At 39.8% G+C, this 17,570-nt stretch overlaps 2 protein-coding genes across 3 annotated transcripts in view; one reads left to right on the top strand and one right to left on the bottom strand.

The window, feature by feature from the left end:
- The window catches only part of wscd2 (WSC domain sialate O sulfotransferase 2), a 41,682-nt gene extending 35,602 nt beyond the window's left edge, over positions 1 to 6,080 (top strand). For both annotated transcript variants that reach the window (XM_006784263.3, XM_006784264.3), the window contains exons 7-9: positions 1,200 to 1,364; positions 1,459 to 1,659; positions 4,317 to 6,080. In XM_006784263.3, coding sequence (XP_006784326.1) covers positions 1,200 to 1,364; positions 1,459 to 1,659; positions 4,317 to 4,669 — 719 coding nt within the window. In that variant the 3' untranslated portion in view covers positions 4,670 to 6,080. The remainder of the gene's footprint in view (positions 1 to 1,199; positions 1,365 to 1,458; positions 1,660 to 4,316) is intronic.
- Positions 6,081 to 14,238: 8,158 nt separating this feature from the next.
- cmklr1 (chemokine-like receptor 1) lies at positions 14,239 to 16,199 on the bottom strand. Its single transcript, XM_006784262.2, has 2 exons — positions 16,158 to 16,199; positions 14,239 to 16,042 (listed from the first exon to the last, which is right to left on the bottom strand). The coding sequence occupies exon 2, from the start codon at positions 16,008 to 16,010 to the stop codon at positions 14,964 to 14,966; it is 1,047 nt and encodes a 348-aa protein (XP_006784325.1). The 5' UTR covers positions 16,011 to 16,042; positions 16,158 to 16,199; the 3' UTR covers positions 14,239 to 14,963.
- Between the last annotated feature and the right edge of the window lie 1,371 nt (positions 16,200 to 17,570).

Raw genomic sequence — 17,570 nt, 5'->3', positions numbered from 1 at the left:
AAACAGAAATAAAAATGTCTTAGCATTTTGTGTGCGCGCAAACAGGATGCAAGTGTGAAAACACCCGAGTGTGTCCACACAGTTTAAGCAGGAGCAGAGGGCACTAAGAAAAAGAAATGGCTGTGATATTATTGTCTGGAGTTTGCAGACATGCACACAAACAGCAAAGGGAGGGGTCACATATGAGGAAGTCACACTTCTGAGTTCTTCTGCGTGACCCCCCCCCCCCCCCCCCCCCCACACACACACACACGCATGCACTAAATTCTTATTTTCGTGCCATTATGCACACTCGATGTTGCAAATCATCCGAACATTATTTATAACTTTACATTTTATTTGTTTTTTTTCCTTTTTTGTAAATTTGCAAATTTTTAAATAGTTTATGCTCTAAAACGTTTACTTAAAACAATATCATCATGAATGTTCTTGGATTTGACTGTAAAATCTTGGGTTCCAGACACATGCATGCTTATCGCTGTATTTCTTGTTATTCCAAATATTGTTATGAAACTCAAAAATCCAGAATAGGTCTGTCTGCAGTCCAGGCGTTGTTGTGGGCAGTGTTTCCTTAATGCAGTGGAGAGATGTGGCTTGGATCAGCAGAGTCACATTGCAATAAACAGAAATGGAGGTTGCTGTGAACAAACAAAACAAAAATCAGCTGCTGTGGGAAATGAACTTCATGTGATCGTTCTTGGCAAGCTGAACCCAGAAAAGGGAACCTGTCAGAGGTCTGAATGTGTTAGCTTTAAATCTGGTTTCAGGTGGAAAAACCAATTGTTTACCACACCACATGGTTTTGGCCCAATGCTACACCCTACTAGGGAAGACAGCAGTGCTGTGAAGCTGAGAAGTTGTTGTCTGGTTTGTGACCACTTGCAGTCAGTCGCTTTGTTCACACAGTGTCTGAGAGAGATTGCAGTTGGTCTGGATCATGAATATTTGGAGACAGGTTGCATCCTGTTGCAAGTTTTAAGGAGATTGTTTTTACACTTGCATGACTGAGACATAACTCAATAATTCAAACCCTAATTATTACAAAATTTTTCTTTCTATAACAATCATCCAAAGTTGAAACTGAATAATTCTGTGTCTGTTATTACAAAACTGTGTAAATACGCAGGAAGTGACTGATTTTCAGTATTAATTTTAAACTTTGAGGTTCATTTAATCGGCTGATCCTTGTCCACTGTCAGATAATCGGTGCATGGACCGGCACTTCCTTCCCACTCGTGCTAAGCAGCTGGTGGCCCTCGCCAGTTTCCCTGGAGCTGGCAACACCTGGGCTCGCCACCTTATAGAGCTCGCCACTGGCTTCTACACCGGCAGCTATTACTTTGATGGCTCCCTGTACAATAAAGGTATGCCTCGGCATGTTTTTGACACGATTCACAGACGCTCAGCCATGAATGCACCACTGTGGATGCTATAAAGTCACTCTGGGCTGTTTCACAGGATTTAAAGGGGAGCGCGACCACTGGCGGAGTGGGAGGACAATATGCATTAAGACACATGAGAGCGGCAGGAAAGAAATCGAAGCCTTCGACTCCAGCATCCTCATGATACGAAACCCCTACAAAGCCTTGATGGCAGAATTTAACCGGAAATATGGTGGACATATTGGATTTGCCTCCCAGGCCCACTGGAGAGGAAAAGGTAAGCTGCTGAAATCTCTGGATCAGTGAATATTATGTTGCATGGAAGTCTCTCCGTCATCGTACTATGAAGAAAATGAAAATAAAAGACTTCATTAAACTGAGGCACTGAGGGCATATTTCATTTTTTTGTACTGATAACATTGTGGTGAACAAAGTTTGAGTAAAGCTTCACAATAAGTAGAAACTGAAACACTGCAAAATGAGAGAAAAACAAAAGAACTGATAAACTGTGATATAGAAGAGCAAAGGATTGAGGAAATGCAATCAAACTCTGGCCTTTTTTAGCGGTTTGACCTGCACCAGTGTGGCTGAGCGCAACATTTTGTCTTTTGAAAATCATTTACACCATTGAGCCACAGCATCAGCAGTCAGATAAATTAGAAATGTTTATGACAAGTCTGATTCAGATCTTCATTCTAGGTTTAAATTGGGAAATATATGTATACATGATCTGAATACTTAGCAGTTTACTTTGTTTCCTTTTTTATGCTGTTAGCTGCAGATGTTATCAGTCAGAAAACGAATATGTTTTTTAAATACACAGTTTAAAAAGCTGGTGAAATGTCTTCCATCCAGGGTGCAGTGTGAGCCACAGTTTAATTCCTCTTTTGTCCACTTGATGCTTAAAATAATGGATTAAGTTTATTTTTCATTAATAACTATGTCTAAAATATAGGTGACAGCTTGCTAAGATGTCTTTATATTTCAGGCAAATTTTGCTCTTCCTATTGCATTCTTCATGTCTTAGTAACCGTGGCAACCGCTTTTGTCTCGTCTGACTTTATGCGAGGTTTCATCGATTTTTTTCCCCAGAGGCTGGAGAGTTGCCGACCCAGCAGTTGTCTCTCTTTGTGGAAACATCAGCACATTTGGCCTGCCATTTCCAATGAGTGTTTATTCCCTCTGTTGTTTGGAAAATGATGCGGTGACATCACTAAAGAGAAAGGCTTTCTGACAGCTGCCACTTCGAATAGACGGAGAGCGGGTCAGCGTGACATTGTGCGCAGGGCCCCACATGTACGATTTGATGCATTCACCTCCGCAGAGGGAGACTGTGGGGCACAGATGATGTTACAGACACTGATGCCTTCCAGCGTGGCCCCATAATGTCAGCTCAGGGGCAAGTGCAACTTATTTTGGAGGTCATGCCATTTTAGAAAGCACAGTGAGTTATTTTCCACTGTTATCTTGTAGATTTAGCGGCTATACAGATGCCTTTTTTGGGGTAATCTGTCAAAAAGATACTGTCTGTGTCTTCACTCTGAAATGAGCAGAACAGGATTTTGGAGAAAAAGTTAAAATACTTTGATGTTTTTTATTGTTCTTGGCATTTCTGCACTGCTGGTTGTGTTTTTGGGTGAAATTTCTGATATTCTGTCCACTCTGGCACTAAAGTTGCCTCTATTATTGGTTTCTGAGACATTGCAAACTCAGCAGACTTTAAACTTTATCGACACCCTCTCCCAGCAGTAAAGATTTGTCCTTATGCAGCACAGCTCCTGCCAGCTCCCACTTTTTATGGGCCACTAGATGAAGCTGAAAGAAAAGGTTTTCTCACAGCAACTCTGCAGTTTGAATGACAACCAAAAATGTCCGGACATTTCAGAAATTACTTAATGTGCCCTCCCTGCCTCTGGAGTTGAATGACATCAGTGCTAACACAGCTAACACAGCTCTCACTTCCTCTTAACTCTGAGCCCACGCTGACACTTTGACTTTTTTGTACCGAAGTTCATTTTACCGAGAACTTGCACTTAGCAATATAAGCTCTTTGACAATTATGACTTAATAACCTTTGGTAACCGCTTCTTCGTCTAAGCTGAAATCTCAAAGTGCAAATTTTCTGGTGTTAATGGAGACGGCTCAGTTCTGTTATTTCTTTTTTATTATCTTTCTTTCACTTACACTTTTGGTTTACAATTGTTTCATCATTGTCAAGCAAAAGCCTTGAGCCAGCCTTTCTGGTGTTTTTTGAAGTGCTCTTGAGCACTTTGAAGTGGCTTTCTGAAGGTCTTTCAAGGTTTTGCTTTGGAAATTGGCTGCCCCGTCACTTCTTTTTAATTGCAGTCTGCTATAGCAGTGCTTTTTTGTATGTTGACCTATGAGTCATTCAAGCATAAAGGCAACCGACTCAAAGGATGAACCAGTGTGTGTCAACACATAACAGACAAACTTAGCAAAGAACCAATTTTAAATTGTATCTTTAGGCACTTTGTACTAGCATGCTGGAAAAAAAATTCATACGTTGTGAATGAAAAATGCCAAACATAACGCAGTTAATTAGGACAAAATAGTATTTTTGCAAGAGCAAAGAGCTATTAGCCAAAACTTGGTATATCGCAGCATGGTGTGCCGTGTGTCTTTTAAAAAAAAAAAGATTAGTAAATTGAAGAAGTGGAGGACAAAAGAAGAAGTGTCAGGCCTGAAAAAACTACAGCTGATAAACAATATCTGAAAGTCATTTTCTTAAAGATAGGAAAAAAATCCACCAAAACCTGACACAGGACGCCAGAGGTGATCTATCTGCTGTTCCCAGGGTGGCTGTAGATGTTCTTCCTGCTGTATTTCAGTTTGTACTGTAAAATGCCCTTTAGCTTGTGCACTGGTACCCAAAACCCTCATTTATTTATGTTCTGTGGCCTCTTTGTCCTGCAGAGTGGCCCGAGTTTGTCAAGAACTATGCCCCTTGGTGGGCGTCCCACACGCTGGACTGGCTGCATTATGGGAGGAACGTCCACGTGGTCCACTTTGAGGATCTGAAGAGGGACCTGTTCACCAAGCTCAAAGGAATGGTCGAGTTTCTGGGTTTGAAGGTTTCTGAGGATCGCCTGCTCTGCGTCGAGGGCCAGAAGGACGGGAACTTCAAGCGGTCGGGGCTACGTAAGCTCGAGTACGACCCGTATACTCCTGAAATGCGTTCAAACATCAATGAACTGATCAGAACAGTAGACGCTGCTTTGAAGAAAAGAAACATGTCTGGGGTTCCAGAGGAATATATGCCAAGATGATAAATGTGAAGACCTCTGTTTTCCTTTTTATTTTGTTAGTTTTCCTTTTTATTTCTGCACATCTTGTAGAATTTCATGAGATAAATAGATTTTTTATTGCGTTAGATGTCTATTAAGTCATGTAGATGGACACCTATTTCATTTTTTCAGTCATCTGTTTCCTTTTAAAACGAAACTAAATCAGCTTCATGCATTCATGGAGTAGACGTGACAGTTTTAGCAGGCAAGGTTTGTGTTTCTCTCATTTGCTGAATGAAAAGCACTCCTTATCCTGCTCTATGCACATGTGCTGTGTAGGCATGTGCACATGCCTTAACACAAAGAAGCTACAGTAGCTGTGACTACAGAGGGGCTCATCTGACTGTGCTGACAAAAGATACAATACAACACTGCAAAGTGTGTTCAGTGAGCTTATTTTGTGCAAGTCAAAACATTAATTTTTCTGCTGCTATTACAGTTACAGAACTATTTTATATAAGAAGCTCACTGAAAGCTGTATCTCTTTGTTAGGGGGGAAAATGCAATATGCAGGGTATAACTACCTGATGGTGATGATACTGTGTGTTTCCAAGATTTTGTAAGGTGTTTAATTCACTGTATGTACGAGAAATCAGAAGGTTATTCAAGAAGCTGAGTTATCCCTTTCGAAGAGACTGACTCGAGGAGAGAAGAGGATTAATGTCTGCGGCATTTATTTATCTCCCGTGAGCAGCGCACACGTTGATTCATTTGGCTGTGAATATGTTTTCTTAACACTGGACTCGATGCAGAAATCCAAAAAGCACTTCGGTGTGCAACACCTTCCCCAAAGATCACTGAGGAATTAGGCATTACACTCGTGTAATAGACTGGAGTTTACCTTATAAGTAGTGACTGTTGTAGAGGTTTATTTATGAGAGCTAATCATACTGAATGTGAAAACTGTCTTTTTTCTTTCTTTTTTTACTGCTTTGTTGTAAAAAAAAAAAAGCTTTGAAACCGTTAAAGCTCGTAATCATTTTCCTATTCCTTGTTAAAAAACAAAAAAACTCCAGCAAACCTTTGTGCAGCACGTCTTAAAACGGCACTCGATCTCCTCTGCCGCTTAAACACAAACAAATACACAGATTGATAAATCCAAGAATAAAAAAACAACAACAGCACCGGTGATTGAGAGCCAGACAGCATTAACTGACTTCCATTTTCAGTATAATAAAACTATATTTTTATAGTGTATGCTGACACGTTCAAAATATTTGTATTGCAACAGGCAAACGGGAGAGGTTGTTTCTATTTTTAACACATGCTTTAAACTTTATTGGCTCTTTGCATTTATTGACAAGCCGGCACTTATTGAACAGGTGTCACATTTGAATGTATTTTCTATGGAATGAATGTAATGTAATATGGCCCAATAAATGAGTGAATCCAAGGAGTGACTCGTGACTGAATTTTTAGAAATCTGCTACGATTTGTAGTAGTCTTAAACATTTTTATTAATATATCACATACCATATCACAATAGCGATCTGCCTGTGACTACAGGTAAGAGAAAAAGTGTTTTCCTGCTGTGACCCTTAGGCGCTCTGTAGTTTTATGGTTCAGTGTGCACAACAAGGCTTTCCTGTAAACCTCTGAGAGCGCAGCCAAGAGAAAAACAAGACTAAGCATTGACAAGCGTTCTGCTTCGTTACCTAAAGCTATAAATACTAATGTCATGTGCTGCTAACATGCACGTGCTAATTTCTTTTAGCAGGTTAAATATCAAAACATGTATATGAAAGACAAACATTGGAGACAGATTTGCCTTCAGAAGTGCTCAACAAGGGGCTGGAAACATTCTTTAAAGATTTCGGTCCATATTAGCATCACACTGCACATCCATGATGTGAATCTCCGGCTCCACCTTATCTCTATTGGTTTGAGAGCTGGTGACTGTGGAGGCCAGCACAGTAAACTCGCTGTGATGCTTAAGAAACCTGTTCGAGATGGCTTGGGTTTTGCGGTGTGGTGTGTTATCCTGCTGGAAGTAGGATAGAAGATGAGTACACTGTGGTCATAAAGGGATGGACATGCTCAGTGACAACATTCAGGAAGGCTGTGGTGATGAAACAATGCTCAGTTCGTCCAAAGTGTGCCAGGAAAGTATCCCCCACACCATTACACCACCAGCAGCCTCAACTATTGATAAAGGATGGGATGCCAGTTTCTAAGGAAGAGCAGCTGGTTTGCACAATGTCTACATGCATAAATGCGCATTAATGAGCAGTTGAACAGACCTACCTAATGATGTGGCCAGTGAGGATGCAATAACATTCAAACTGTGTTTATAAACTAAAATAGTACAAAATGAATATAATACAAGTGAAAACTCATTTAGCTCATTTAGAATGTGAAACCAGAAACACATCTAAAGAAAGTTTGAACAGAGACATTTTTTTCTCTCTTTTTAGCAACACTCTGTACATGTTAGAGAACTGAGAGAACAACCTGCTGCAACATAGAAAGCAAACAGTTTCCCAATTCTTGCTTGATCCAGGAATGCACCTTGCAAACCAACCTTCTCTCTTTCTTTTTTTTTTCTAGCAAGAAAGAGGGTTATGTAAAAATGTAGGTTATTCTTAGGAGGATAAACAGTCTTATTTTAAACTTTGCTGTAGTAAAAGTGTGTTGCTATGTATGTTTCTCCTGTAGAGTTGTGTCTTTTCACTCTGTGAGGATTCATTCTCCACCATGAATGTAGTTTGTAGCACTTCCAGGGCTTCATTTTTTGTCCTTATAGAGGTTGCCGTCTGTGTTTACCGTGTTCACCACCTTATAATAACATGACAGCACGTCTATTTCGGCCTTAGCAGGGCCTCCTGTGATTCTGACCCTGTAATTTGGTGATTTAGTCCTTTTTGACTTCCTTTTCTGTTTAATGATCAGCTCCTGGGTCTTGTTGTGTTTCCTTTCTTTTAAAGATGATAGCAATCTAACCATCTCTTTCAGTTTAATTAGTAATAAAAACATTAATAAAAACCTTTGATTTAACTATTTTTCCTTTCATTTCTTTTTTTCAACTCGAATGCTTTTTGTTACTTTTCCAGATCCCTTGGACCTTTTAGTGAAACATAATTAGCAGTAAATATTGAGTCTGACTAGCAAAGTTTTGGACAAAATAAAAATCAAACAAAATGCAGAGTTTGAGTATTTTTTAAATGAGTTTGAGAACTAACTCAATTATCTTTAAATAATTGTACAAAAAAAATTTAATGGCAGCTTCTAGAGGTCCAAGATGAAAATTCTTTATCTTTTGGCTGTGCCCTTTCGCCCTTTCTCCATCTCACCTACACTGCACTACACCACTACATCCATGAATTTTCTCCATGGTGCCCTTTTACTCCGGCCTGACAGCTCCACATTCAACATCCTTTGTCCTATATATATCCACTATCCCCCCTCATTTACCCAGGCTTGGGACCAGCACTAGGAGTACCCTGGCCTGTTGCCCTCGGTGGTTGGGTTGTCCAAGAGGAAAAGTGTGTGGAATGAAAAAGTCATGAGAATTTACCTGAGCCTTGTGGATATCTGTCAAAATGTTGACCTCCTACTGGCTGGAGGAAAATTGAAGGGATTACCAAAGATATCAGGATTCATCCTCTGTGACCTCTGCCAGACGGATGTAAGCGAGATATTTCTTGTCTTGTCTTTCTCTTCCCAACCAAACAGCATTTATACTACAGCTGTCTAGTTTTGGGAGAAAGGCATCACAAAACGCATTATATGTTTCTGAAATGCTGTAATATAATAGATTACTGTACAGTTACAACTATCAGATAGTCAACTACAGCTAGTTATCTGGATGATCTGTGATTAGAGAGAAAGCAAGCTGCAAGCAAGCTCCAATGAGCTAATGTCAGTTGTGCTGGGAAGAAATAGACCACCCTGCATCTTTCCATGAGTGGAGATGTTAACTATACTTTTATTTTTTCTGCACCAAAGAGAAATAACATGACGGTAAAGACCAAACTGTATCCAGGACAGAAACATCTATCCAGTGCCGCTGAAATGACTCTTTGAAGCATCTGCACAGACACTAACACAAAGCTAGAAGGCAAGAACCCAGATGTTAAAGCTGAGTGTAAGCCAACCGCAGCCCGGCAGCTTGAGCCTGATCTTCATCATGTAACCAAAGCAGGGATGACATGCAGGCTTGTAATATCGTAGCCTCTGTTCCCATACACCAGCTACATGTTTGCTCCTCACACTGTCTACTGAAGATCTGGGACTAGCTCTTTTGAATTGGGTTTCTTAAGCTAGTGATGGTTGATGGACTTGTCTTTACCTTGCAGGTGTTAATGTTGTGTCTCTGCTGCTTATGACTAGAAATTTGTCAATAAATGACTTTGGTTTGAATTGTTTAAATAAATTCTGATGCCTTTTGCCATGTTTCCTGAGGCAATATTCCAGAAACTGGCAGTCTTGTCACTATATTATTATTATTATTATTATTATTATTATTATTATTATTGTTATTATTCTTGCATGTTTCACTACGTGTTTTAGGTAGTGGCTGCTGTGGGAACTGGTGCAGTGAAGCTGCATCCTCAGCACTGAAGCTAAATAAGAGCTGTATAAAGTGTACATTGGTTGTGCCAGGGAGATAGCTGAGGTTCCTGGACATTACTGTAGCCACCACACTCAGACCAGACACTGTCCAGTTATCCAGAAAGTTGAAAGAAGTTAGTCTGTTATACTGGAGCTGACAGTCCCGTGGGAAGACCAGTTAGAGTACAGTAAGCTCAGGAAAGAAAGATGTGGACCTAGTTGCCAGCTGTCAGAGGCAGAGGTGGAAGGTGTGGGTGAGAGGGGCCTTTGCAGGTCAGTCTCTACACTGAGTCATACTGCTGTTGGGGATATGGAGACTCCAAATGAGTAAAACTGTCAAAAAATCTTGGAAGCAGCATAGAAGCTGGCTTTGGCTGAAGAAGGGTGATACATATCAGAGGATCCCTGGATTCAAGCCGGGGCCTGGCATACCCCGGCTGGGTCATCTGGGAAAGGCTGTCTGTAACAGCTGATAGGCCAGGGTAGATCACTGAAGATATGTCTAGCATGCAGCAAAAGGTGTATGCTTGAACAACAAAAATAATTAATTAAATAAATAAATAAAATAAATGATCCTGAACTCCAAAAGCAGAATCATAATCAAAAAAGCATACAAGCTAGACGCCAGAGAAGAAAGACGCATTAAACATCAATGATAAAACTGTATAGTGACATATATTTTCTGTAAAACACTAAAGACAACACTGCATCTGTGCCTCATTTTTTTTCACATCACCCACAAACATTTCCTGGAGAAACCAATGATGTTCCTACACCAAGCCACAGCTTGGTGTCAAGCTACATTTACACATACGCTGTCTGACAGCACCTTAGTCACTTTTATGAAAACCACATTTGCAAAATATCTTGATGATCACAGCTTCATGAGATTTACAGGCATAGCAAAGGCATCATATAGTCATTTAATAGTTAATAACAGGTTAATGACAGGCTGAGTGTGAGATGGCTATCAATGATATATCAAAAATGTGTGTCCCTATTGTGGTCTGTAGCCTGATGTTTGTATTAACTTGTAATTATGTTACCATGCATTTCAGGCCACGGAGTAACCAAAAAGTCACGTAATCAGCAGTAATTGCACATGACACATTGCTTAGTTTTTGAGTGATGACCCTAAGACTTACTTATGGTTTTTGTCAGGTTTGCCAGCATTTCCTCCAGCATGATCTAGATCACATTTAAAGTCATAGTAGAATAGTTACTAGTAACTATGTGTGTTGGTTTTAAAACAGGACTGATTGTGGTGACTGTAAACAGAAACCATCCAGTGGCTTCTGACACAGTTTGTAGAACTCCTGACTTTATGCAAACTCTTTCACATTTATACGTGGGCAGGTTACAAACACAGTTCAGCTTTAAAGGTTAAATCTCTGACCAACATTTCATTGTTACTCATTGACAGGGTTTCAGGTAATCTGTGCTTTAAGGGTTTCCCCACAGCCCTACACTGTTTCAACATTTTAAAAAATTACTAAAACTCAATTCCTCTCATGCTTCCTGTTAAGTTGCGAATCTTCTTGCAGCGTGGGAAATAATTATTTGATCCTCTTCTGAATCCTCAGTCTCAGATATTTCATCTGATGTAGTTTCATTTTTGCAGTGAGTCATACATAAAAGTTATAAACTGATTTGTGTGTCACTGAGTGAATTATGTATTTGGACCCCACACTGACTCATTACTTGGTGGAGAAACCCGTGTCAACAACCACAGCAGTAAAACGCTTCTTGTAGTTGTTCACCAGGTTCTCACACACTCTAAGCTTCAGCTCCCACCACAGATTTTCAAAAACACTAAGGTCTTAAGACTGGCTAGACCACTCCATCACCTTAATGTGCTTCTTCTTTAGCCATTTCTTTGTGGACTTGGTGGTATGTTTTGGGTTATTGTCCTGCTGAAAGACCCATCCATGACCCCTCTTCAGTGTGTCCTGTAGCTTGACTGTGGGAACATGCCTACAGGGGGATTGCGGATGCTGGAAGATTGGGGTGTAGTGTGTTACCAAAAGTGTTCTTGGTGACTGTGGTCCCAGCTGCTTTCAGGTCATTTTAAGCTCCTCCTGTGTAGTTTTGGGCTCCATCCTGTTTCTTCCATTTCAGAATAATGGTAACTTCTTGCCAAGCTTCTTCCTGGTGGTCTCGTAGAGCATTCCAGTCTGTGTGCAGGTCTACAATCTGGTCCCTCATCCACTTTGACAGCTCTTTGGTCTTGTCCACGGTGGTGGACAGATTCGAATGAAAGACTGAATCTGTATACAGGTGTGCTTTACACACATATCAAGTTGAGTCAGGAGTATCTGAAATTGATCGACTGTAATGTGGCACACAGCCCATCTATAGGAGCCAGAATTCTGATTGTATTGTAGGGGATAAAATACCGATTTCACTCAGTGACATGCAAATCAGTTTATAACTTCATGTTTCGTATTGTGTTGAAATTCTGTCTCTCTTGATTAAAATACAACTACCATAGAAATTAGAGACTGTTCCTTTCTGTTAAAGTGTGCATGCAAGTGTTTTGAGCGTTTATCTTTTTAAGTATAACTTTCCCCCCACCGTACTCAAACATAGCCTCAAACATGCTGTGAAAAAAGAGGCTTCTTTGTTCTTGTGCAGTGACCGGTATGATACCATTGCACCATATACAATATATGCAAGTAAAATATTGATGAAATAACTGGTATTTCACAGTAAACCACAGATATTTCACATTTAACTCACAGTATAAAAGTTTTCCTGAAGCCTCAGTGGGCAGAACTCCAGAAAAAAACAATTGAACTTCAGATCAGAAATAGTGGAGAGTCTCATTGTGACTCACTGTCAGTGTTTTGAGAAATCTACTTGTGTCTTCTCACAGCCCTACACTGCTTCAGCAGAATGTCACTGAGGTATAGGAACTCATCCGGCCCACGATTTACCAAAAATTCACTGGTTATTGTAATGTGTGAAGTACAAAAGGAAGGTGATAAGGTTTTCTCACTGCTTGGCTGTACTGTACAAACTAAGACAATTAAACTCCACTGAGAAGTCAGTGAGACTCACAAACAGCCATATCAAGGACGATTTAATCTACTTCACCACCAAATAAAAGTGTTTTAGTTCCAGAGTATTTTTATTATTATTAATATTATTTCATGGACAATAATAGTTAAGGTGTGGAAAACAATGGGTATACAAAAGTGCACAGACATTTATCGGAGAAGCCTATCCGGTCGTTAAGTGATGACGTGACGAATCCTACTTCCGGGCCTAAAGTAGTCTGCGTTTAATATGGCTTTTCTGTTGTTAACATGTTTAATGTTATGTATTTTCTTCTATTTAATCTCAAAAAGCTCCTAAAACAGTCAGTGATCACTGTTGACCTCCCTCGGCTTTTATTACCGCTAATCATTTATTTAAGCTCAGTTTTTAAAACCTTAGGATGTAACTACAGCCCAGCCCATGCAGCAGTATATGAATGACTAACCTCGTATTGTGGATGGATTATCTCAGTTGTTCTCCTGGCTGAAGTTTGGTCCTTTTACAGCATCCTGCCATGCGATTACATTTGTTCCTGACCACCGAGAACACTCACGTTAACTTTTATTGAGTGGAAAAAAAGTTAGCTTGTTTATATTATGCTAACATAGCTGTGTCGCTAGCGGTCACGTAGCATTATATACCAGCTAGCCAAACTTCAGTAACCCTACAAACGTCACTGCTGTTTAGTTTTCTGTCTTCATTTATGTTGGAAGTGATAACAGAGCTGTACGTTTGAATTTGTTTCCAAAACGCCACAGTCAGGACATGCTATATTGTATTTAGATAGAAGCTAGCGAGCTAACTTCCTGCTAACTTCTAACTCCGTTAAATGTCATAAATTCCGTTTTCATGGATGCCTGGATGTTATACTCAATTGTTACACCTGGTAGAGCAGAACACTGATCATTTTATTAAAGATGAAAGACTTTAGACAGTTTTTCAACTCTCAGTAATGCCATAGTGATTGTTTGATATATGGACCTGCAGCGGAGTTTAGGCCCAGACAGGGCTAGTAACGTCAGACTTAACGACCGGATGATAATCTGACACGACAAATGTCACCTTGACCTTCACCCCTTTTTGTGTAAGACCTGTTAGGTGATCATTGTGTGAGTTTGACTAAATTTTCGCTAATGGCGTAGGAGGTGTGATTCTTGTGAAGTGTGAACAAGTGGACGATGGATTCCTCGACATGGCACGAGCTCATCGGTCCTTCAGCCAGATGGGTGAATAAAAATCCCCAGACTCTTAAATTCCTGTTGTGTTATCTCTTAGGTTAAAAATGTTATGAGTGTTTATCTCTGTCTCATCTTTGTGGTTTTAAAGTTTAGACTCAAAATTAGGCTCAAACACAGTGTGCAAATATGTCATGTGGTTCTATTGGTGTGCAGAGGCGGAGGTGATATCGTTGGATCAGATACAGGTGCAAATAAAATGTTAGTGACATAACTGGAATTGTCAGTGAAATGCGGATGGACAACAGACATTAAAATTCTTTTCGTTTATTAAAGCTGTGAAAAGAAATGATTTTGGCCTCACATGTTATTCAAACCTCACTCCCCCACGACAACATTTTCTGACAAAATTAACACATTTTACTAACAATGGCTCCGTTCCTTTCTTGCCCTTTCTTGATATTTCTTGCTTCACATTTTCCCAAAAAATGAAAACTGGCCTTGAGAGAGAAGTCTATCTTTTCCTTGGCAAACAGCTTGATGTACAATAAACTGGAAGGTTGCTACAGATTTTTCATCACCAGAAACACATTGCTTAGCACAGTTTTAACTGATGTTAGTGTTGTCTGTGCATTTCTTTTTTTACAGTTTCCCAAATGTATATCTCACTGCAGATAGGAAATGAGTACATTTTCAGTAGGTGATTGTTTGTTTGAAAAGCACAGCCTCCAAATACAAATTAAGCCTCAATTTTTGAGAAATTAGAGAGTGAATCAGAGAACTAACTTTAATGGATCTTGTTTAATCTCAGAAACAAAGAAAAGCAGCAACAAAAGTCAAACTTTTACAACTACAACTACATTCATAGCACTCATACATGACATACCATAAATTGTTGCACAGTATCTGCGAATACAGATTGTGTGATTGGCTGAGCTTCACCCTGTCTTACTCTGTATTGTGGTCAGTTACACTTATTGAAGTGTTGCAGCATGAAACTATAATGCGTTGTTATATTATAATTAGAACCACAGTTTTGTGAGTGCTCTTGACCATCCTTCGTTTAACTTTTAATTAAGATATCAAGAAAGCAAGTCAAAACTTGTGTCTGTTCCAACAACAGACACAAGTTGTTTCCTTCTTGTTTTAGTGTTTTACCAGTCAAATCAGGCTTTCTATTAACCATCCAACCATGCAGGAGTGCCGCAAGAATCAGAAAGTGATCTGCAAATGTATGCACCACTTTGTGTTCCTTGATGCATGAAAGTATGTCATATGATTGTTTTTAATTTATTTTATTTTAGTAAAACACTTAATATACAAGTAATGCTTTGAGTCTAATGTATAATACACGGTCATTTTTACAGCTGGAATATACATATTTCATTCACAGTTCTCCTTCTCCAAGTAAAGACATATTTTACATGTTGATTGATTGCACATTTTTAAACATTATTTTTGTTGTCCAGTGAACCAACTGACTGAAACAGTTTGGGGGGATTTTTGCACATCTAGATGTGTGTAGAGGCTCGTCCATCCATGGAGCTGGACCTGGACAGGTAACGGCTGGTGGTACGACCTTCATCTCCCATTGCATTCTCCATCTTTGAAAGCAGAGAGCTCTTAAACTTACGCCTGAAGTCGTTGCCCATGAAAACGTACAACACAGGATTGAGGAAACTGTTTGCTGCTGCCAAAGCAGTGCCTGCTTTGAGTCCGATCTTCAAAATGGTGAGGTTGTGGTGGTGGGGGTTCAGCTCAAGTAGGATGAACACGTGGTACGGAAGCCAGCAGATGAAGAACCCAACAATCAGAGCAGTCATCACCTTGAATGGTTTGGTGTTTTTGGCCATCTTGTTGGTTCGAAGCTTGAGGATGATGATAGAGTAGCAGATGGTAATGATGATGAAAGGGATAACAAAGCCAGCGATGAAACGGCTCACTGCGACAAACTTGTGACCATGTTGGTGTGTGTAACTGTTCAAGCAAATCATCCGACCTAGGTGTTCCTTAACATCCCGAAAAATCATAGAGGGAATGCTAACTGCGATGGCGAGCAACCACGCCATGACAACAGCAACTAATGCCTTTCTAACAGTGCGCTGGTTCTGAGCCCAAACTGGAAACATGACTGAAACACAGCGGTCGACGCTGATGAGGACAAGGACGAAGATGCTGCTGAACATGTTGAGGAACATAACTGACGGGATAAACTTGCACAAAAAACTGCCAAAAATCCAATCCTCAGTCACTGTGTAGGCAATGGTGAATGGGATGAGGGAGCAGAACATAAAGTCAGAGAACGCAAGGCTCAGGTACCATATGGTGTTGACTGTTTTCTTCATCTTGAAGCCAGAAATCCAGATGACCAAAACATTCCCACAGGTGCCCAGCAGGAAAATGATCACATTAATTATGACTAAAGTCACACAGGAGCCTTCACATTTTGGCTTGTGCTGAAAAACTGGCTCTTCATGTGTAGTGATATTGGAGGAATCATTATAAGTGTAGGACACATTTTCAGGATAGTCATAGTCCAAATTTTCTATATAATCCATTTCTTCTAAGGGTGAAAATATGTTTGGAATTTCTGTGAAAACAAACAAACATTTAATTTAAACAAATGTTTCCCATTTTCATTTTAATCTGAATAAACATCTTTGTGTATAACTGCATATAATTAAACAACAACAACAACAACATACCTGCAGCAACAACTGTTCTCTGCTGGTGATGATCGTGTCCAGTGCACAGTACCAACTGAGCTGAGATAATGCTTGCAGAGGTATAAGAAACAGCATGTAACCAAAGTCAGCTGACGGGGTGGTTTCTCAACACTTCCATCTCCTAATTTCACTACTGCATTTTGTGGTCTTGCACTTTAATAGCTGTGAGGCATTTGATTGTTTTTGTGGATGTTTTTCTTCTTCTTCTTCTTTTCTTTTCTTTTCTTTGCTTTTTTCAACCTAAACAATTTTTTACTTTTTTATATATCAAATTACTGATGACTGATTGTAGTCCTAGAAACCGCGGCATTAGGCTGTTAGCTATTACTTATTATTATTACCCATATGATCGGTGGGCAACGTTAAATATTAATATCCTACTTCAGCAAAGGTTATTATTCTCTTCTTCTGGCACGTAAATAACAAAAGTCTTGAATTTACTACACATGTGCTGCCCAGCGTGAGTTTTGTGACTTGGCTTTGATGGTTCTGTCTCTGACAGCTGCACGCTTTTGGCCAGATGTGGAAGGGAAGCAGGCCAGAGCACATTGTTTATTTAAGCTTTGGTCAACATGATTTTAATTTGATATTGCAATGCCAACCTCTGCTGCAGATGATTCAACTAATGCGCACAAAGTGCAGCAGCTGTTGTAAACACACATCTGTTATCATTTTAATGACTGAATTAGCTCTCAATGGTTGTCCTGCTGCATGGAGCCATAATCACGGAGGCAGACGCAGCCGTTCCTTAACGTTCTGGGTTTCTCCTGACCGCGAGGAAACAGCTGCAAGAAGAAGAAACACAGATGGCAAAGTTGCTCAGTGTAGAAATGCTGTGATGAGTGAGGAGGACGGCAGTGCGCTCAGACGTGACTCCTTTTTGCATCTCAAACTTCCACTTTTCTACAAGATAATTCACTGATTGGGTCAATCAGGCAGAGAGGTGATCCAACCAGAAATGTGAAGGTGTTTTAAACTTTCTAACAAATTGAGGAAACCAATTTGTTTGTAGCTCACATTTTTTTAACATGAGTTCTTATTTTGCATGACCAAAGCCAGACACTGAAACAAGCTTTTATAGGTTACATATTTGGCTCATAGTGTTATGTAAGCTGTTATATTTATTGATTACTTGTTGTGAATTTATGAATTTAGCACTCACATTGTGAAACACACTCATGGTTTATTTACAGTACTTTTATCTAAAAACAACACACAAACACAGGCCGCTCCTCTTACTTTGCTGTCATGAGATAATACGGTAGATAGCAACAAGTAACAAACTTAGTTTCTGACATATTATGTGCGGATTGCTTAGCTGACCTCATGATTCATTTCAGCAAAACTAACTACGACTCTGCAGGATGGATGTGTTAGTGAAGGTTAAAAATA

Source organism: Neolamprologus brichardi, chromosome 12 (genome assembly GCF_056152115.1).
Source record: "Neolamprologus brichardi isolate AB-2024 chromosome 12, ASM5615211v1, whole genome shotgun sequence".
NCBI classification, from domain to species: domain Eukaryota; kingdom Metazoa; phylum Chordata; class Actinopteri; order Cichliformes; family Cichlidae; genus Neolamprologus; species Neolamprologus brichardi.
This window is presented reverse-complemented; position numbering and strand designations above follow the sequence as displayed.